At 41.5% G+C, this 22,956-nt stretch overlaps 2 protein-coding genes across 3 annotated transcripts in view; one reads left to right on the top strand and one right to left on the bottom strand.

Moving 5' to 3' along the window:
• mmp11b (matrix metallopeptidase 11b) overlaps nucleotides 1-6,263 on the bottom strand; it is a 36,588-nt gene extending 30,325 nt beyond the window's left edge. Inside the window, exon 1 of one of the 2 annotated variants that reach the window (XM_021601785.3) lies at nucleotides 5,949-6,263. In XM_021601785.3, the coding sequence (XP_021457460.1) occupies nucleotides 5,949-6,062 (114 nt within the window). In that variant the 5' untranslated portion in view covers nucleotides 6,063-6,263. The remainder of the gene's footprint in view (nucleotides 1-5,948) is intronic. The other variant, XM_090233784.1, reaches the window with a different exon arrangement.
• Nucleotides 6,264-18,829: 12,566 nt separating this feature from the next.
• On the top strand, nucleotides 18,830-22,672 carry chchd10 (coiled-coil-helix-coiled-coil-helix domain containing 10). Its single transcript, XM_036976849.2, has 4 exons — nucleotides 18,830-19,550; nucleotides 20,118-20,355; nucleotides 21,900-22,041; nucleotides 22,436-22,672. The coding sequence occupies exons 1-4, from the start codon at nucleotides 19,504-19,506 to the stop codon at nucleotides 22,453-22,455; spliced, it is 447 nt and encodes a 148-aa protein (XP_036832744.1). The 5' UTR covers nucleotides 18,830-19,503; the 3' UTR covers nucleotides 22,456-22,672.
• Nucleotides 22,673-22,956: the final 284 nt, after the last annotated feature.

Raw genomic sequence — 22,956 nt, 5'->3', positions numbered from 1 at the left:
TGCTTCACGGTGGGAACCACACATGCAGAGATTATCCGTTCACCTAGTCTACATCTCACAAAGACACGGCGGGGTTGGAACCAAAAATCCCAAATTTGGACTCATCAGACCAAAGGACAGATTTCCACCAATCTAATGTCCATTGCTCATGTTTCTTGGCCCAAGCAAGTCCAAGCAAGTCTCTTCTTCTTATTGGTGTCATTTAGTAGTGGTTTTTCTATGGAGATTGCATGGCTGTGTGCTTGATTTTATACACCTGTCAGCAACTGGTGTGGCTTACATAGCCAAATCCACTAGGGCTGTCCACATACTTTTGTATTTATAGTGTATGTGCATGGTATGCAAGGAAAATATTTGCATAAAAACAACTTAACTGTATCCCTACCGACTATACTATTGACAGTCACTTTGATTCCAACCAACTGCACTCTCAGATGCTTTTGGGGGTGCCTTTTCTGGCAGCACAAAGGGAAGTTGTGATTGAGAAGAACGCACAATGGAAGACCCAACGGAGGTGAACCGGCTCTCTCAGCGCAGCAACTATCTTGTTCTTTCCCTTTTCCCTGTGTCAGCAGACATAGGGGTTTGTTATCCTGCACCAGATGCCAGATGACTTGCCTCAGCCTGCATAATCTCCCTCTCTCGTGCTTTGTCAACAGCAGGGAACAAATTGACTGCATGCACCACTGACACACACTATCTAGGGCGGCAGGTAGCCTAGTGGTTAGAGCATTAGGCAAGTAACCAAAAGGTCACTCGTTTGAATACCTGAGCTGTCAATGTGAAGAATTTGCTGATGTGTCCTTGAGCAAGTCACTTAAACCTAATTTTCTCCAGTGGCACGGTACTACTATGGCTGATCCTGTAAAACAACACATTTCACGGCACCTATCCGGTGTATGGATACTTTTACTTCAGTTCGGACCCTAGTACATAAGTATTTTTCACCTGAATGGTCTGAAGCATTCCAAACCACTCCCACACCCTTTCAATATAAACAAATCCAAGTCCTTATGTTAGCTCTCTCTCAGCAAAGAGCAACTTGATGCTGTCGCCAACTGTGCAGAGCCCAGCGCCAATCTGAAATGTGTATCCAAGAGGCAAGCGTTGTGTGTAGGGTTTCTCCTTTGTCATGTCTGTCCACCAATTGGAAAGATTGAGGACTGTCAATGTCTTACAAATCATAGAGAATGTAGGTTGCATCCTAAGTATTCATACAATTGTCACGTATACTCCCTCTCAGGCCTCTAGGTAATCAAGCTGCTGATTATCCCACGCACTTGCGTCTCATGACACTCACCTGGACTCCATCACCTCCTTGATTATCTTCCCTATATCTGTCACTCCCCTTGGTTCTTTCCTCAGGTGTTATTGACTCTGTTTTCATGTCGGGGCATTGGTTGTGTTTCGTGTTCATTGTTTCTTTTATTTCTTACAACACTCACTCCCTGAACTTGCGTCCCGACTCTCAGTGCACTCGTTACAACAATGGCATACAAGCTCTGTCAACATTTCACTCTGGTCACCTTCAGCCTCCCCCACAGACATAGGCACACACACCTTTTAGAGAAACTACACGTTCTCCTGAATATCTAAATCTAGCGGTAATGGGGTGGCAATTAGGCTAACAGTTAAGAGCGTTGGCCAGTAATTAAAAAGTCACTGGTTTGAATCCCTGAACCGACAAGGTGAACAATCTATGTGCCCTTGAGCAAGGCACTTAATCTGATCCTAATTGCTCCTGTAAATTGCTCTGGATAAAAGCATATGCTAAATAACTGAAATGTAAATGAAACCTAAGTTGAAACCCATGTTTCAAGAGAGCATGGGCTTAACATATTAGGCTATTTCAACACCAGTTGATTGACATGCAGCCAATAATAAAAAATAGTACAAACCACTGATCATGCATACAGTGCCTTCAGAAAGTATTCACACCCCTTGACTTTTTCCACATTTTGTTGTGATAAGCCTACATTTAAAATGTATTAAATGTAGATGTTTTTTGTCACTGGCCTACACACAATATCCCATAATGTAAAAGTTGAATGATGTTTTTCAAACATTGGAAAAATGTATTAAAAATGAAAAGCCGAAATGTCTTGAGCCAGGGCACGAGTGGTGCAGATGTCTAAGGCACTGCATCTCAGTGCTAGAGGTGTCATTACAGACCCTAGTTCAATCCTGTGCAGTATCACAACCAGACGTGATTGGGACTTCCATAGGGCAGCGCACAATTGGCCCAGCGTCGTTAATGTTTGGCCGTCATTGTAAATAAGAATTCGTTCTATACTGACTTGCCTAGTTAAATAAAGATTTTTTTAAATGTAAAAGTCTTCCACCCCTTTGTTATGGCAAGCCAAAATAAGTTCACAAGTCACATAATAAGTTACATGGACTCTGTGTGCAATAATAGTGTTTAACATGATTTTTGAATGACTGCCTCATCTATGTAGCCCATACATACAATTATCTGTAAGGTCCCTCAGTTGAGCAGTGAATTTCCAACAAAGATTCAATTACAAAGACCAGGGAGGTATTCCAATGCCTCACAAAGAAGGACACGTATTGGTAGATGGGTAAAAAAAAAAAAAAAAAAACAGACATTGAATATCACTTTGAGCATGGTGAAGTTATTAATTACACTTTGGATGGTGTATAAAGGTGTCTTTCCTAACTCTGTTGCCGGAGAGGAAGGAAACCGCTCGGGATTTCACCAATGGTGACTTTATGTAACGTGTGCGCTGGGAGTCGGGAAGCAAGTTCAGGGAGTGAGTGTTTTAATAAATAAACGTAACATAATACAGAACAAGAAAACACAAACAACGCACAGACATAACAATGACGCCTGGGCAAGGAACCAAAGGGAGTGACATATAGGGCAGGTAATCAAGGCGGTGATGGAGTCCAGGTGAGTGTCATAATGTGCTGATTCACGTAACGATGGTGACAGGTGTGCGCCATAACGAGCAGCCTGGTGACCTAGAGGCCAAAGAGGGAGCACACGTGACACTTTAAAACAGTTACATAGTTTAATGGCTGTGATAGGAGAAAACTGAGGATGGATCAACAACATGGTAGTTACTCAACAATACTAACCTAATTGACAAAGTGAAAAGAAGGAAGCCTGTATAGAATAAAAATATTCCAAAACATGCATCCTGTTTGCAGCAAGGCATTAAAGTAATACTGGAAAAAAACGTGGCAAAGCAATTCCCTTTTTGTCCTGAATACAAAGTGTTATGTTTGGGGCAAATCCATTACAACACATTACTGAGTACCACTCTCCATATTTTCAAGCATAGTGGTGGCTGCATCATGTTATGGGTATGCTTGTTATCGTTCAGGACTGGGAGTTTTTCAGGATACATTTTTTTTTTACAGAATGCAGCTAAGCACAGGCAAAATCCTAGAGGAAAAGCTAGTTTAGTCTGCTTTCCACCAGACACTGGAAGATTAAATCAACTTTCAGCAGGACTATAACCTGAAACACAAGGCCAAGACAGTGAATGTTCCTGATTGGCCAAGTTACAGTTTGACTTAAATCTACTTCAAAACTTATGGCAAGCAGTGGCGACCCGTCATTTGAGCCCCACACTTTTAGTTAAATATTTTTAATGCAAAATCAAAAATGGGGGGTGGGGGCTTCCCTGTTTTGCTTGTTATTTTAGCATTAATATGTGTCACATATCAGTTTGCAAACAATGTAAAAAATAAAATAAAAAACGTTATTGAGTTGATAAAGCCGCATACAAACATGGTCTCTTGTTTGCTTTCTTGAGTAAGGCAGCTAGCTCAGTGATTTAGCTCACTCTAGCTCAGTGATTTCTGTGGTGGTGGGGCTAGCCAGCAGACAATACAGAGTGTTGCCCCTGTTTGGCTCAGCTTTCTGTTATGATTGGCTCAGTTTTCTGTCACTCATAGAACAGTACTCATTCCCAATTCTAAGGTTAGAGCTCGAAAAATGTTGCCCCTTGGGTTCTGCCATAGTTATATTAGAAGTGCCCATCCAAGAAGGCTCAAGGTCATTGGCCACAGAATGACATCAAATCACGTTATATGTACAGTAGCTTTGATTGGACTGATCATGTCAATATCATACTTTCAACATCTTAGCTAGCAAGCTAGCAGTCCTCACCATGAATCAAGTCGACAATCAAATCTTTTTCATATGAAGAGAAATTAGAGATAAAACGTATTGGTGCTAATCGGCCATTAGACATAAACATTACACAACAAGTTGGAAATCTCAAATCCTACAATGAGTGGTTTGGGAAGGAATCAGTGGCTAACTGTGAGTTCACGACAACTGGGAACTCGGGAAAACGAGCTAAGACTGAGAAAAGTCACTCAACGGGTCACTCAACTCAGAATTGTAAATCCGGCATCTTTCTCTTTGATTACAAAATGTTCCCATTTTCCCGCCTCGCAACTTTCCTGTTCAAGCACATCACAACAACGTGAGTCCAACAATGGATATGCTGCTTCATAAATTATGTAGGATGCCAGATAGTATTACTTTCTTAACTACAGTATACACATATAAGTGTATGTTGTGTAGTAAACTGTTAATAGCCCATGTGCCTCACCCTAATAAGTTGGTCTATTTTCACCAACGCGGTATTGTAAACACATCGTTCGTGGCCGGTGTATGCTTGTTTGCCTATAAATTGTTTTAGAGAAATGTAATCATCGAATATTCTAAGATATTTTATTGTCTGTTTATGTGTAAGAACGACCCATGTTCTGAATTATGTCGCTGTACGTTTAAAAAGTGCTAAACAAATAGTTATATCGACTAACTATTACGTCCGTCGTCTCTCGCTCATTAAGGTCATAATCGAAATTACGGATTCCCTCTTATCCGCTTGTCGTCCCCTTATACCATAGCTTGTACATCTCAATTGTCATTAGAAACCACATTAAGCAAGTCAGCCATATCAGCTATGTTTTTTTAAAGTCAGTAAATGAGGCTGAATGAACTGTAGCAGTGGTAAGGTGTTGGGACTGCTGTTGGGACAGCTTTATGTAGGCCCTAACAGTTTGTGGGCACCGTTTGTCACCGTTATAGTGCAACTGGTGTTATTGTTTAGTGTTGTGTTATGGCTTTGCTGGCATCCATCACAATTTTTTTGGTTTACCCCACGACAATTTACACGCTAAAATCTCCACTGATGGCAATACCTGTAAATGGTTGCCTAGCAATGATCAACAACCAATTTAACAGAGTTTAAATAATTTTGAAAATAATAATGCACAAATATTGCACAATCCAGATGTGGAAAGCTCTTAGAAACGTAAAAACTCACAGCTGTAATCGCTGCCAAAGGTGCTTCTACAAAGTATTGACTCAGGGGTGTGAATACTTGTGTCAATTAGATATTTCTGTATTTCATTCTCAATAAATGTGCAAACATTTCTAAAACATGTTTTCACTTTTTCATTTCGAACTCAGGCTGTAACACTACAAAATGTGGAACAAGTCAAGGGGTATGAATACTTTCTGCTGGCACTCTACCTGTAAATTGTTGCGGAACAAAGTTACTGATTTAGAACAAACACTCTTCCACAAGTAAACGGCGCTCATTGTGTGCATATACATAATTTCAACGTCTAGTTTTGATTTACATTATGAAGTTAAAAGTTTGGTCAAAAAATGACCTTTTGCAAATCCAAATAAGTTTTCCACATCAACGTCATCACATAGCATTTTTGTTGTTGAAATTACATGGAAACAACGTTGATTCAACCATTTTTTCCCCCAGTGGGTAGGCTACTCTCTTTCTTCTGATCTCTCTCTCTCGCTTTCTCTCTCAAAAGGATAACACACGCACACACACACACAGTGAGTCTGGACCCACATACTCCATAACTTCGACTCATAAAACGCTCTTGCTCTGTAAAATGTCAAATAATTCCACATCATCTGCATTTATATCGTCACTCACCGCCGCGGCTTTGTACCTGTTGCTGGCTCTCCACTCCGGTACTGGCAGAGAATGAATGCAGAGCAAGAGGTGCAACGCAAAGATGCTACAGAAAAACCAAAGAGACGGCATCATCTTTTGATTCGGAGCGGACTCGCAGTTTGACCGCGCTTGAGCACACCTTGGGTATAGAGAGGGCGGAGGATGTGAGCGGGATGAAGTGGAGTCAGTGAATGACGGAGATGTGTCTCATAGGGGGATTTTATACTCGCTTATTTCTTTGTTCTCTTTCTTCAAATTACACTTTTTTATGGGCCTCAGTGGCAAGCCAAGTACACAGGCGCTCACGTGATTTAACCCGTTTCCCGCTGCATCAATGCCCATGTGCAAGAAGCCTTGCCTTGTAAATCCCTTTCACAACTCTGACCTGACAGATCCTAGTGTTAGGGGTATAGGCATAAACTCAGCTAATGTGGTCTTTAGGCGCAGAGTAAATCATTAGGGGTTGATAGGTTGGTCACATATGTAATTCATAACATGTTTATTAATCTTCATTTATAGGCAACTTTGATTGAGATTTATTTTAATAACTCAAGATGGTTACATGCAAAGTTACTTTTTCTGTTTTTGTGGTTGTGTAACAGTATAACTTTAGACCGTCCCCTCGCCCATACCCGCACTGCTAACTAAGCTAGCCGTTTCACATCCGTTACAGTAGCCTATGAAGTATTTTGTAACAAGATTCATGTTGATGCAGACTATCTTTGCCCAACCATGGGTGCAGGTATTGACACTTTTCAGGAAACTTTAGTGGAACTGGAAACATTAGTGAATGGTTCAATAAGGGTTATCCACAAATCTGCCCAGAGGTCAGATCTGCCCTTGAACAAAATGTACCCCCAAAAAACACCAAATAGCATTCCACTGAACCATCCATCAAGATTTCCACCAAGGTATTGTGGCATTTATGGGTTTCCCGATCTGAGGTAGACCTTTACTAGCTCAAATAACAAACGGACAGAGAGGGAAATACAGTTAATGCCAACAGGTGTTTTAATGTTACACTGTAAAGGGGAGGTGCACAAAGCAACAAACCCAGCCTGAACTAGCTAGCCATAAATCACAGTACAGCGGGAGGTATCTCCCCTGAGAGATAATCACAAGAGAGAGATAGTTATATCCCCACAAACCTATTTTGAACACCCCCCCCCCCACACACACACACACACTCTTCTATTACCATGACAACCCCATAAACTATTTTCATGACTGATGCTGCCAGCTTGCACACCCTGCCCGCTGAGGATCACTACAGTATCATGAAAAGTTTCTATAACATTTTTAAAGGAACCAGCATCAAGTTTTTCAGTGACAGTCAGACTTATGTCAATCCAATCTGCCCCATTATACCATGAGGTTTAGCGTTACAATCGAGAATTTGGTGTTAACCCCCTATAAATCAAATTATATCAATTTCCCTCTTCAGAACCCCAGCCAAATCACTAATCAAACGCTGTTTCTTTGTATATCATTTTAACAAAGGATCTTGTGTAATTATGCAGCATGCGTCTGGATGCAGACTTAAAGTGTAGGGGGTGAGGGGGACCAAATTTACAACTCGCGGCAAGCCAAGATACAAACTTCTAATTGATCTCATATTGCTCTTGGCAGTGGATATCACTAAACTGTTCAAGACGATGTTCAAATCCAATAGAATCCTTGTGCTGAGAGGATATCTTTACTGGAAACAAAGGCTAATTGAAACTGAACTGTATTGTAACTGCCACATTCCCTCTGTGCTGTAAGAAAGAGGCTAAATACAGTCCTCCTAACGTCCCCAGGGGCCCAAGCCCTGTCCAATGGAGGTGAGCTAGCAAGCAAAACCCCTGGGGAACAATAAGACTACAAAAAGACTACACATTGTTTACAATGTTCTTCTGCTCATGTCAAGACTAGGTCAGCTGTGTCCTCTTCTTCTCTTGGTCTTGTATGGACTCCGGCTTGCCAAGGGTCTTTAGTGATTAACCCTAACCCCCCCACCTCCCTCTCTGTCTGGCTGGTGAACCCTGACCACAGACCAGTCACACCACAAACCAGACATGGGCCTCCCCATCGAACTCATCAATCAATCTCCCCCTGTGATTGTATGATCTTGAGATGTCCGCTAATGGAGAAGGCAACTCTTTTCTTCTCTAACAAACAGGCCACTGGGTTAAGAGTTTATTACCTGGTCTTTATGGTTCGAGGCCGGTTCGATTATTAGCAGCAATCCGTCATGTCCCTAAGGAGGCTGAAGAAATTTGGCTTGGCCTCTGAGAGGCTCACAAACATCTTTAGATGCACCATTGAGAGCATCCTGTCGGGCTGTATCACCGCCTGGTACGGCAGTTGCACCGTGCGCACAGCTCTCCAGAGGGTGGCTTGGTCAGCCCAGCACAGTTCCTGCCCTCCAGGATTTTTTAAATGCATTTTATTTATTTAACCTTTATTTAACTAGGCAAGTCAGTTAAGAATAAACTCTTATTTACAATGACGGCCTACCCAAGCCAAACCCAGACGACACTGGGCCAATTGCGCGCCACCCTATAGTACTCCCAGTCACAGCCGAATGTGATGCAGACTGGATTCAAACCAGGTACTGTAGTGACGCCTCTTGCACTGAGATGCAGTGCCTTAGACAGGCTGCGCCACTCAGGAGCCCAGAGGAATCTACAGCACCCGGTGTCACAGGAAGGCCAAGAAGATCATCAAGGAACTCAGCCACCCGAGCCACAGCCTGTTCACAACGCTGCCATCTAGAAGGTGGAGACAGTACAGGTGCATCAAAGCTGGGGGGTGGGACACTTGTGGGGGTCGTAGATCAAAACGGAGAACACCATTGTGTTCGTGAGAATCTCCCCTTTCTACAGTGGGGTCATATTAGTTTGTTCGGACACTACAGACCAATTTTCAGGATGTCTCATGGTCTGACTAACACGGCTATAGCTCTGCCACCTTTCACCACAGATGAGGAAGTGTGACATAGGCTGATGTGGTGGATTGAGACGATATCTCAGATATCTCTAGCTTAAACTGACGGATGTTGATGGGGATTTGTTTATTATGTTTTTTAGATTGACACACCGGTGCATCACTCAACTTTTGTTTAAAACAGTCACCACTATCCGGCCTCCAGTACCCTGCCCTGAACATTAGTCACTGTTACTACCCGGCTACCACCCGGTACTCTACCCTGCACTTTTGAAACTGCTGCCCTATGTACATAGTCATTGAACACTGGTCACTTTAACCATGTTTACATACTGTTGTAGGAACACTGCTGTACACACCTTTTCTATATATGATACTGTCCATAATGTCTATACAAATACATTATATTCCGGACTCTGACATTGCTCTTTCTTTCTTTTCTTTCTTTCTTTCTTTCTTTCTTTCTTTCTTTCTTTCTTTCTTTCTTTCTTTCTTTCTTTTTTAAATGTATTATGTGTGTATTGTGTTTTTATTTGGATTTATTTGGATTGCTAGCTATTAGTTACTGCACTGTTGGAGCTACAAACAAAGCATTTCGCTGCACCTGCGATAACATCTGCAAATTTGTGTACTCGACCAATAAACTATGATTTGATTTGTTAAAACCTTGAAGTGGATCCACACTTTAGAGTGGTGTGGCAACAAGGGGGCTAAAGGCTAGAAGGGCGGTATAGTGAACCTTGTTTTCAGAAGAATAGGTTATTGTGCTCCTCCTTGTCTGTGTCTCCCCAGAAGCCTTTTCCTTCCACCATCACCTCACTACTGATATGTTATCATTGCAAGCCAGCACCACCTCTTGGTTGCAGAGTAAATGCAACTGATGGTCCAGTGGCAACTCAGACGAGTCTGTCCTCTTAAATTCCCCCTCACCCCTCTGGAAATGGATGCCCTAGTAACTGAGACCCAGTTGAAATCGCACCCCTGAGTCACCCTGGCCTGTGGTTAATGAATGGTTTTCTTGCCCTTTATTGTCAGGTGCAGATTTGGGTTAATCAGCCAAGCCAGTTTGTCATTCTTTACCCCCCCCCCCCCCCCCCCCACACACACACACAACTCTCTCCCCTGACCCCAATCCCCTGGATCGGGCTGCTGGACCTGGGAATGTATTGGGGCTGCTAGCCACAACAAAGCCAGACGGACAGGCAAGCTGCCCCGCAACACCCCTCACCCATAAGGACCCACTTATGGTCAATTATGGGCCCAAATGGATGGTAGAGCAAAAAGGAATGCTGTCCGGCTTAATCGCTGGCAAATTTTCCTAAAAAGACATACATCCTTCTTTTTTTTTCAGAGAACAACACTAAAGTTGAGTAATCTCAAATTACCGGTTGACTCGATAACCAGTTTAAAAGGAGAAAAAACAAAAGTGTTTTATATTTTCTTGGGGAACCAGGTGCGTGTCCAGCAGGGGTGGAGGGGGTTGGTAAATACCAGACCCGCAAACTCTTTGGATGTTTGGATAGGTAACCTCACAGTAGTTTGTGGTAAGTTTGGTTCAAGGTTCCTCTTCCTCTGTCAGAACTGTGTAAAAGCCATCAATCCACCATAAAACCTTTAGTTGGGAGTTTGTTTTGTTTTGTCCCATAGAAACTTTAACTACGAAAAGGCTCAGTTCATCCTCTTAAAAGAAGCCTTAAGGAGAACAGAGTAGGAAATCCATCCTCCTTTGACTGATGCAGTCGCAAAGTTCAAGCAAAGCCATAGATAAATAGTGAGGTCATTGTAGTTCCATCAAAAATCACCATGATACAGAATCATATTGTTATATACATTAGATTCTGTGCTCCATCATGCTGCTCAACTGCCATCTACTCATTTTTAAATAAATTGTGTGATTCACCCGCACCTGGCTTTGGCTGCACTTGACTCAAATAATAGCCAGCCGGTCATTAGTGCAATGTTCAAGCACCGATTAAGCCCAATCAAGACCTCACAAAGCAATGCCTCGTCCAGAGATAGTTCAACAGTGAAGAACAGGCTAACGAGTTAGAATGGGGGGGCAACCAGGTCAAGGTGGCTAGTGGACCGACCTCAATGGCCTTTCTATAGTCATCAGACATCCATAAACTTCCTCCAGCGGGCTAGGTGTTGTTCATCAGAAGATCTTAAAGCTGACCACATGTTAATCACACCTCTCCAAGCCAGCCCTATGTCCACTTCAGTGTTCATTGATCATCAACAGTGGATTGGACATACACCTTCACACCTGGATGTCATTTTACTGCCAATTAACTGTGTTTGTGTTTCCCAAAGAGGATTGGCAAAACAAAGACAGCACCAAAAGGTTCCCAAAAGATGTAAAGGTTTCCTATTCATGTCATATATCATATCGTTGAATCTCATTTGGCGTGATATTGCAAAATAGACCTGTATTATCGCTGATACAGATGTTCCTATTGTCTTCCTCCTGCTGTAGCTATCTTGTTGCACCACACACACACACACACACACACACACAGCAGATCACATAGGTAGGTAGGTAAAGAGCCTGTAGGGATGGGTTTCCCCTGAACGTCTCAATAGTGACAAACAGTGAAAAACTATTAATAGCTGCCATCCAGTTCCAAAGGCACAGTTTATTGAGATAATGGTCCCCCACAGACCAGGCTGTGGATGACGTTTCCTAATGCCTGGGTTAAGTTACAAGGTCATAAAACCAAAGGTTGCCTTCTGAAGGGTTTCTTCAGCCCAGCTTCATGAATCCGGGTGATGGTGTTGGTTGAAAAATGGTTTCAAACAGAGCACATATTGTTATAATTTAAATATGTGGTTATTATTACAGTAATAATGCTTTGGATGAGAGTATACTTGATGAGTGGTTTTCTGAAATGCAAACCAACCGACTTTTCAGTTTTCAGTTATCTGAGAGTTATTTTCATTCAGATCATGCAAGTAATAAAATAAATCAATCAAATGTATTTATGAAGCCCTTTTTACATCAGCAGATGCCACAAAGTGTTATACAGAAACCCAGCCTAAAACCCCAAACAGCAAGCAATGCAGATGTAGAAGCACAGGGGCTAGGAAAAACTCCCTAGAAAGGCAGGAACGTAGGAAGAAACCTAGAGAGGAACCAGGCTTTGAGGGGTGGCCAGTCCTCTTCTGGCTGTGCTGGGTGGAGATTATAAGAGTACATGGCCATTTAAGGCCAGATTGTTAGTCAAGATGTTCAAACGTTCATAGATCACCAGCAGGGTCAAATAATAATCACAGAGTGGTTGTAGGGGGTGCAACAGGTCAGTACCTCAGGAGTAAATGTCAGTTGGCTTTTCATAGCTCGAGCATTCAGAGGTCGAGACAGCAGTTGCGGTAGAGAGGAGGAGAAGGTAGAAAACAGCAGGCCGGGGCAAGGTAGCACGTCCGGCTAACAGGTCAGGGTTCCCTAGAGCAGCAACACGACCAGGTGGACTGGGGATAGCCAGGAGTCATTATGCCAGGTAGTCCTGAGGGAGAGAGAAAGAATTAGAGGGAGCATACTTAAATTCACACAGGACACCTGTGTGAATTCCCTTTGTGCAGGTAAACATAGTTGTAATTCTACCTACACAATTACAGAGAGACAGAGAAAGGAAGAGAGGAGGGGAAACAACTGTTAGAACGATAGTGGGACCAATTGCACCAAATCCAATAAAGCATGAGGCTTTTGCTTTTAAAATGATTGATCTGATACCCAAAGCTGAGGATTTGAGAGTCTTTTCCATCCGGTCTCTTTTGGACATATTTCTGTTGGGCTATCCCAGAGGGAATGTTCAGAAAAAGTGCCAATGCATGTAATAGCAGTTCAAGTGATTCACAAATGTCATATCCTACAGACACATAAAAGCTTATAAATCGGTCCCATGGCGCTGTGGAATCCATTTTGTTTTACACAGTTGAAGTGAGACAAGTGTGGTATAATTCCCATACCCTATCTTAGAAACAACTTTGTTTTATGTTTGTTATTATGTTGCACTGTTTATTCAACATTTATTAGTCTCTGGAATAAAATACATTTTTCAAGAGACCTATTGATTACTATGGATTCATGTGGGACACTTGTAAATTGCACCTGTGATCTTAGACGTTACCCTCAAGTTTATCTATTCAGTGTTAACTGTCATCAAATGAGACCTTTCATGAACTGACTTTAGTGGCTATGATACCAAATACCATCAAATATGGTATTTCAGACACTTTACAACTAACCTGCAAATCAGTTTGTAATAGGAACGGGTCTCAGGTCTAATGCCACAGCTTGCCATCTGCATTGGATTCATTTGACGGTTTATGTATTTCATTGGGATCAATATTCTCAAATTAAGTCATAAAAAGATGAGATAATGGAGGCAAGGGTATGATAAATTAATTATGTTTCAGACAGTCTTCAAAGACATGAATTTCCCTTATTCAACACCCTCTGGTCCTTTTCCCTAATACTGTCTTAATTCAGAGTAGCACCTTTAAACTATTTATCAACCTTGATTCACCCTTTATCCAAGGGAAGCCTATGTGTCATATCAACTTTGGTGCAGCAATACGGGATTCAGTTACAGAAGAGACTGTTTATCTGAAGGGGTTTGGTGGGTCATACGAGCCTCGGAGCCTGTTGCTTGACATGGGGATTAGCCTAGGTTGGTGGAATTCTATTATTTTATCTGAAGATTGAGCCTGTAACTGTCTGCCAAAGAAATGAGCAGAAAACACAAACATAAGACTTTGCAAAGAAATAACTTCAGACCTATAAATTGTTCCTGTTCTGAAGTCATTATAAATGGAGGTAAACAGGTCAAGAGAAAAGGTGGAGTTTTACAATGTAAACTGTGCTGGAGGACATTGGGCAAAATGCTACCAAAACAGCTACCGGAAGCTGTCATTTCACATAAAGCTTTTTAATCGGTCAGGAGCCTGTGACGAAATAACAAGGCTGTAACTTCCACATCCAACCGGGAGCAAGAACCTCTAGGTTATTGTGTTAATGTGATGCTGCTTATAAAACGTCAACAAAGGACCCATGCATTCTTCCCATTATTTTGTTGGTGTTTCTGTTTGGCAGTAAGTGTGTGTGTGTCCACCAGGTATCCACCCATAAGTGTTGTACTTTGCACAGGAGGTTGGTGGCACCTTAATTGGGGAGGATGGGCTCATGGTAATGGCTGGAGCGGAATCAGTGGAATGGTATCAAATACATTAAAAAAACACATGGTTTCCATTTACTCCGTTCCAGATATTATTATGAGCCGTCCTCCCCTCAGCAGCCTCCACTGTCGCTTTGAGATGAGTAGGGAGAGGTTTCCCACTACCATTAAGCCAAATCAGGACACCTTTCATTGAGGTGTTGCTTTGAGAGTGAGTTGGTTCTCGCTGCCTTGCACAGAGCCAGTGTCTTTTTTCTTTGTGTCAATGTCAGCCCTTTTTAATGACATGGGGTCTCCATGCTCTCTCAAATTCAAGCCAGACCATAAGAGAGTGGTCCCGCCACAGACGCCGCTCCAACCAGCCCCCGGAGGCTCAGTAAAACAGGGAATGGGCTCCAACATGAAAGTTCGCCCCTGAGGATCTAATCACCCCCCTGGCCCCACTCCCCTTCCCCAGTCAGCCTGTGTGCCGCTGACCACAAGAAAGGACTTTGGGCTGAGACGAAGGGAGGGGATGTGGGGCCTGGGTACAGATTCGGGGTGCAGCTGGCTCGCTCAGCTGGAGCGGTAGTGGTCCATGGCAAAAAATAGGATTGTGAATTTGGCATGATTATTTTATTACACTGTGATCATGAAAAGATGTTACCCAGGCAAGCAGCCCCAGTGGCACATATAGTACAGTACACATACTTTTCCAGGAGGGATGTCACAGTATGGCCTTAAGCACCTTCTGTTGTTTAGTGCTTCAGTGAATACAATGCCGTTCCTGTCCACCAAGGAGGGAGTGAGGAATACAATATGCTTAGTGAAGTCTTTTATGGTCCACTGAAGCTCATCAATCATGTGCTGCAGTAGGCTAACTGTTGTCTTCATCTCTCAATGTTTTGGTATTTCCCCATTTGCCCTTCATGGGGGAATCTTTGAGGTTTACTCATATGGAGGGTCAACACATCAAAAGTCCCTCAGTTATTTATTACCAGAATTGCTCTCTCTCTTTTGTACCAGGTGGTCTCATGGCCAGGAGTTGGTCACCACTGGCTGGTCTAACTGAAAGAGATGGCTTATGGGCCTTTTGACTATTTTATTAGCCTGTAAGCCTTTGTGAGTCATTCTCTGTGGGGAGGCACTGTGGTCATGTGAAGGGAATGGGATTATTCTCTAATGATAACATATCACTTGTGAAACTCAGCACCTGTGATATAGCTGGTTTAAGCAAACTTATCAACATCAGCATTTGATATCGCACACAAGGGGATGTTTTTGGTCACACTCCATATAGCACCACTGGGTCTTGGTTCAACACACTTGTGATCTTGGCGTTTGGTTAAAGCTACAGTCTGGGATTTGGGATGCGTACCAAAACAAGTGTGATGTGGGGACTCCAGTTTGTTGTTTTTCTAATAGCAGACTGTAGCTTTAATGCTGTAGCCCAGCTGCAAGTCATTGAGATGAGTAAGCACGTCTACCTGATAAGAGATGTAACAGTCTCACATAAATGCTCTGGATCACCAATCCCATCCCAAACCTCAGAAAACTAAAAGTGGGTGAATCATACTAATTTCCTCCTCGATTAAACACCCCAAGCTATGCCACACACTGAGAAGAAATGAACTAGTCCAGTTATAGGCTACATAACCACAGAGTAACTTTGGACACTCATTCTAAATAAAGACCTTGTGCTGTGTACAGATGTACAATTTAATTTGATCACCCTATTGCAGGAGAACATTCTTGTAATGCAGGAAATGTAGAATGTCTGGTATATTTGAGGTTTAAAAAGGCCTCTGAAGTTTCTAATTTCTACTTTGAAATTTCAGACTACATTTTCCCTTACGAGAAAAGGTATCAACCCCTACAAATATGTCCATGCATTATAATCCACATAATAATTCAAATGTTCTGATCCTGATGCATTATTTTCTTGCTGTAGCAAACTGGCACAAATGAAGATCCTATATCTGTACAGTCTGGGATTTAGGATGCGTACCAAAACAAGTACATGGTGGGGACCCCATTTTGTTGTTTTTCGATTCACAGACTGTAGCTTTAATGCTGTAGCCCAGCTGCAAGTCATTGAGATGAGTAAGCACGTCTACCTGATAAGAGATGTAACAGCCTCAAATAAATTCCCTGAATCACCAATCCCATTAGCCTTGCAAAGCCGACTGATCCCGTGAGCTTACATTAAATGCTGCACGGATATATCTGTGCTGCTAGTTCTAAATTAATGCATAAATAGACAGGCCATGTCTTCAGCCCTTGTTTTCACAGACCTTGTGCTGTGTATTGACTTGGAATTTAAGAAAAGTGCCTGGCTTACTATCAGTATCAATATTACATCTCTAAGAGCCTTGGGGGTATTGTGTAACTGTAGTTGTGCTCCTCATCAAAATCACAAACAGGACTCAAGTGGCAAATTAATAGGGCAAAGGGATAAAGAGGTCAATTCTTATGGAATTGGGCCCCTGTAAATACATAACCACAGCGCAAAGAAAATAAACAGAGACACATACACAGAGACACCAATTACCCACCGTCATTATAGATGAGAGGCAAACAAGCTGGTTTGCTCGGTACCAAAAACACATCAAACAATGGTTCTGTCTGCTTGTGCGTTTTTCCTGCAGCCCACAGGTTCAATTTGCTTACGATACCCGACTGATGTTTAATTAATGTGTCTCCTATGGCGACGACTCTCTCCAGGCATTCACCACCACCTCAGAGGCTTAAATTGCAAGAATGTATGGAAAAATATTTACAAGCTATCCATGCTTAAGATTAAGCCTTAATGGAACGCTTTGTTTTCATCACTCTTTGTGTTTATACTGAACCATACTTTCTACCTCCTCCAAATACAATATGTGCTTACTGTAGTTATTTTTCTGTCTGGACAAGATTGCAGTACAGCACACTATAAACATCACATTCATTATAGGTTTCTATAAACAAAACAAGTGCTTAATTGAGATGGATTAAACTCTTTTGACTCATCACATATGCTGCTGCTACTGTGTATTATACAGTATATCCTGCTGCCTAGTCACTTAACCCCTACCTATATGCACATATCTACCTCAATTACTTCTTACCCTTGCACATCTAATCGGCACTGGTACCCTGTCTACATAGCGAATGTATCGTTACTCTTTGTCTATTTATTCCTCGTGTTATTATTTTTCTATTTTTTCTCTCTCTGCATTGTTTGGAAGGGCCGTAAGTAAGCGTTTCGTTGTCCCTCTACACTTGTTGTTTACGAATCATGTGACAAATACAATTTGATATGCTTCAATAAGGGTTTTACAGAACACACATATTACAAATAAGTGATAATTAACAACTTGGGAGTTGTTATTATATTACAGAACCTTGAAATGGCATATTCTTTCGTTTAATCACAGTTTGATAAATTGCTGAGGGTTGACTTATTTTCCGCTAGACTTTCAGCGTCATCAAGTGGCCATCAAAGGCAATAAATACATCAGCGAATGACTGATTGAAGATTTTCCTATTTGACTACAGTAAAGTGAGTACGGTTACATGCGCACAAAATAATGCGATTACTGTGGATAGTCAGATTAATATAATAGCTCGATTAAAACGTGTACATGCTTTGCAAGAATAACGATTTCCCTAATAATCATGTTTACATGGACACATCTGAAATCAAGCAACCTGATGCCACGCTGATAAATGCAGAAAATCGCCAATCAAAATAGACGTTCTACCACAGCGACCATGTTATTTTTGTGAAGCATATTTTATTCTGATTTCGGACATACAAAGTTTATATGTGAAACCTACTTCTAAAACGCATACAATCACTTGTTAGGAAGCTTATTATAGCTCAAATGTTCCGAACTCGCGTTAATAAGGATCCGCCCCCTTTTTCAATTTTCGCCTAAAATGGCATACCCACATTTTAACTGCCTGTAGCTCAGGACCCGAAGCAAGGAGATGCATATTCTTGATACCATTTGAAAGGAAACATTTAGAAGTTTGTGGAAATGTGACATGAATGTAGGAGAATATAACACATTAGATCTGGTAAAAGATATTACAAAGAAAAAAGCACACGTTTTTTTGTACCAGAAAGGCCATAATGTATTATTCCAGCCCAGGCGCAATTTAGATTCTAGCCACTAGATGGCAGCAGTGTATGTGCAACGTTTTAGACTGATCCAATGAACCATTGCATTGCATTTCTGTTATAATTTTTGTATCAAGACTGCCCAAAATGTGCCTAATTGGTTTATGAATAACTTTTTAAATTCATAACTGTGCACTCTCCTCAAGCAATAGCATGGTATTATTTCACTGTAATTGCTACTGCAAATTGGACAGTGCAGTTAGATTAAAAATAATTTAAGCTTTCTGCCAATATCAGATATGTCTATGTCCTAGGAAATCTTCTTGTTACTTACAACCTTATGCTAATCGCATTAGCCTATGTTAGCTCAACTGTACCGCGGGGGACCCACTGATCCTGTTAAAGAGGGAGGCTCGCTCAGCTGGTGCTAGCACATGCGCAGATCAAATACACTGCTGGAATGCCAATTAAAGGTGTTTATATGTCCTAATAATTAGAAAGATTGCTCAGAAAACCATGTGTTTAATCGGTGTATGCTTACTTTGATGTTGCTTGTACACCGATTAAAATGAGCAGAGTAAATTGGTTTCATGACTATTGTATAATCTGCCTACTGCCATAATCAATTTAATATCAAATTATTAGTGTGCATGTGGTTCTGATGAAAATGTATGTGTAGCTAGATACTTTGTTGACCAGTCAGAGTGCAGTATAACTGCAATATACTGCGTCCAAAAGAACACCGTTTTTGTTACTGCAGTAATTTTGCAGTGTACTGCAATTAGAATGCAGTTCAACTGCAGTTATTCAGCAGTTACTGTGTACAAAATACTACAGTCGACTGCAGTTACTGCACTTTTACGGCAGTTTCAAAACTGCATTTTTTGTAAGGGATTGGCTACTTCAACAGAGATTTGGGGACACTGGAACGTCACTGAAAGCTTCTCATGCTTGCCTAATCTTATTATGCATTCAGTCAGAGAAACGTCTAGAAAGTTTTCATAATCTGTTTACCTGTTCTCTACAACTGTTGTCAGAGTTTTAAAATTAAGAATTAACAAAGTAACTATTTTGTTTGTAACGTGATTGTATAAAAAAAAATGCATCGTGGTACTGAACTCCAGGAAATCGGTAATCACATTTTAAAGTTATTTTTACTTTTACCTACTCGTATAAATGCGCATGCGCTCCAGACAATCCACACAAGGTCACTGGCAAGTGTGCATGCTGTCATCAAGACCCAATCACGTTACAAAAGCCTTTGGAAGACGACTCTTTATATAAACGACGACAAGTTTACCCTGGCAGAAACAGCTTGAAGTGGTAAAGAACATCTGCATAAAAAATGGCAAGAGGAAGTCGCAGTGCTAGTCATTCTTCGGCACCAGCCAGGTAATATGTTTTCAACGATTATGCAACCGATTCAGATGACGGTTTAATTACAATGTTATATCCTTGTTTGCGTAGCATTTGACTGGTTATCGTAGTATATACCTATTGTAATTGGATGACACACAACTGTTTTAGAAATACAGCCTAAAACTACTGCCAAATCACTTTTACACTTCTCCTAATAGCAGAGGTCCTGTCATTTTTCAGTTCTTGACCCCAAGGGCACTGGGTAGGTCAACATTTCCTAGTGAAGTTTGCACAAGCCAAATACCAAGTTATGCCATTCAACTTCAATAAATGTTTCTTATTGTCATTCAGAAGATGTATTCATCCTAGATTATGGTAATCTATTTGGGTTTATATGATTAGAACTCAGCTGCTTACTAATGTATCAGGTGATGTGCAGGGATGCCTGATGCAACATCATCGCTCTGACATCACTTGCACAAATTACAATTGTTATTTTGTTGCATCAGTCTGACCCCCCCCCCCTCCCCCTATAGTTATGTAGCTGTTCTGTTTTAGAGGCTATGTTGGCTTTATTGTGTTTTTTAAATTTATTTTCAGCTCAGCTCCGACCTATCATCCCCCGTCCCAAAATTCCCCGGCCCCAGTCGCTCCAGCCCCATCAGCCCTGGCTGTTCCTGCCGCACCCCAAGGACCCGGCCTAATGGCCCAGATGGCCACCACCGCGGCCGGGGTGGCAGTGGGCTCTGCCATGGGCCATGTCATGGGCAGTGCCCTCACCGGTGCCTTCAGTGGTGGCAGCCCTGAGACAGCCAGACCCACCGCCAGCACATACCAGGTGAGCAGGTCAGGGGGCTGTTGAGAAACTGTAAACGGAAATAGGCAGTATTACAATACTCCTAAATGGCTTTCTATTCTTCAGAAACATTGACGGGATAGAACTAGATTAGTTTTCACCGTAGGCTATTGCTTTCACCAAAGCAATGGACTAGAAATAAGTTTTGGTCTATTCAGGTTGGGACATTGTACTGGTGAGGTCTTTCCAAATTCCTACATTTTTGTCAAACAAATTGAATGTAGGTATGTTGTCTGGAAAGAACAACAGCCCAAAATAAGATGTACTGTTTCTGTCTGTTCTGACAGTACTACATTTGGTGTGGCCGTTGGACAGCAGAGGATGTCTCTAAGAGGCATTACTGACTTTGGCAGCCATGGTGAAGATAAGCTACTGCCCTAAGTGATTTGACCCTTCAGCTTTCAAATGGCATTTTAAAATTTAACCTAACAACATTGTTGGACATTCAGTATTGTGTGGTTGAAGAACTGAAAGAACTCTAAGTGTGCAAAAAAACAGATGGGGGGGGGGGGGGGGGATCTTGGGTATTTAAAAATGTGACGTCGCAGTTTGATATGTTGCAGTTTGATTTCTTGATAGCATTTCTGAAAATAGAACTAGACCTGTCCTAGAAAGCTGAAGAAAGGAGTTTGAGCTAAGTGAGCTCATGCTAGCTACATTTACATTTCAGTAATTTAGCAGACGCTCTTATCCAGACTGACTTACAGGAGCAATTGGGGTTAAGTGCCTTGCTCAAGGGCACAGACAGATTCACCTATTCGGTTCAAGGATTCGAAGCAGCACCCTTTCAGTTACTGGCCTAACGCTCTTAGCTTCCAGGCTGCCTGCCACCCAAGAATAGTCACATTAGACTCCTTGATGTCAGACGTTGAGTCTAGACGAAAACAGAGTGTCATCTGGCGCTGACAGTGTTACAATACCTATGCCTAATAGTTGCAAACAATGAAGGATCTATTGTTTAAAGGAAGCATGGGATGTCTTGAAAAGTGACATGACTCCAAAAAGTGGTTGTTGTATTGATTCTATGTTATAGTTTATGGATTTGACTGCGTTAAGTATTAAATCATGTCAACCTGCCCTTGCGGTTTTGGATGCTGACTATCATGTAGGACTAGCCATAGGAAGGCTCTAGATACACAAACAACATTTTTAAGATTGTCAATACTGTCCTATGAAATCTATGCAGAATCAGTTTAAAGGTGAAACTATGCAGAAATGATTTTACATGAAAGAATATAGCTCGGAACCAGTCACTCTTCAGTAAACAAGCACTTTTATAGCTTCAACAGTGTTTAATATTTTAATTATTCGATCAAACAATTGCACTTCATCACTACTGTATCATAGATATAAAGGGCAGGTGGAAATCTTGCGTAATGTACCTGAGATGGCATGGAGATTTAGATCATGTCTGTCACACTGTAGTCAAATCAGTGCTTGTTAATGGTAATGCAGATGTATACAGTACCTTTGAACGGTACCTTTGACAGGTGACTTATTAAGTGTGTGTGTCTGTGCCATTACAGGAGGCCCCTCGACCTGCCTCATCCCAGCCGGGCCCATGCATGTTTGAGGTGCGACAGTTCCTGGACTGCGCCACCACTCAGGCTGACCTCAGCTTGTGTGAGGGCTTCAACGAGGCCCTCAAACAGTGCAAGGGCTCACACGGTAAGGCTCTCCTTAATGATTGTTAGCTAGGAATTATGAACACCCAATTGTATCACAGGACACTTGGTTAAACCAATGACTTAGAATAAATAGAACATGCAAGTCTACTCAATTTCTGCTCAAAGGAGTGATCTATAATTCTGTGGTATAACCATAAGATACAGTATTTGTCAGATCTAGAAGATCAGAAGTTAAGACTTGTATTTGCGTATTTCAACACAAGACATGGATGTGCTTGCTTTGTTCAGTGTCTTGCATGTGCTTGTTTTATTTCATTTTTAAGTCAACTTAGTATTTATCCTTTTCTGAGCCCTAACTGTTTTGGAATATGATTGATTTGCAGATTGTTATTTTACAAATGAATTGACCTTGTCTTTGGTTGTTTTTCCTTCAGGTGTGACATCACTGGTTTGAGCAAGGATGTTGCGAGTCAAAACAAGACACCATGTTCGGATAAATACCTACTGTAGACAGATGAGCCACTCGGTCATGAAATAAACTCTATTCAACTAACTCTCCACTATTTACAAGAAAGAAATTATGTTTGTTGACATGTAAGGAAATGTGTGTTGTTTGATTATTTTGGTAATGTATATGATATTGTGAAATAAAGAGCTGCTGGTTTACTTTCTGCTGGAGGCCTGTTTAGTCTTTCACTTACTTAAAGTAAGGATGGTCAGATACCGTGGTTATCCATCTCTTAAAATGACCCTGGGAATTAAGTGCTTCAGATGAGGACACTGGGCAGGTACAGCAGGTGATGGTATCCAAGTGGGTGTATAGATGAAAGACAATTAACATAATGCATTTTTCTATGTCCAAATGTAATTAATGTGTTCTTTTAAATATTAAATACATTATGAAATAAAGCTTTTATGAAATTTAGCATTAACACTGGACTGATAGATGTGCAGA

Source organism: Oncorhynchus mykiss, chromosome 5 (genome assembly GCF_057628025.1).
Source record: "Oncorhynchus mykiss isolate SJ-2025 chromosome 5, ASM5762802v1, whole genome shotgun sequence".
NCBI classification, from domain to species: Eukaryota; Metazoa; Chordata; class Actinopteri; order Salmoniformes; family Salmonidae; genus Oncorhynchus; species Oncorhynchus mykiss.
The sequence above is the reverse complement of the archived record's forward strand: the minus strand, read 5'-3'. Positions and strand labels throughout refer to the sequence as shown.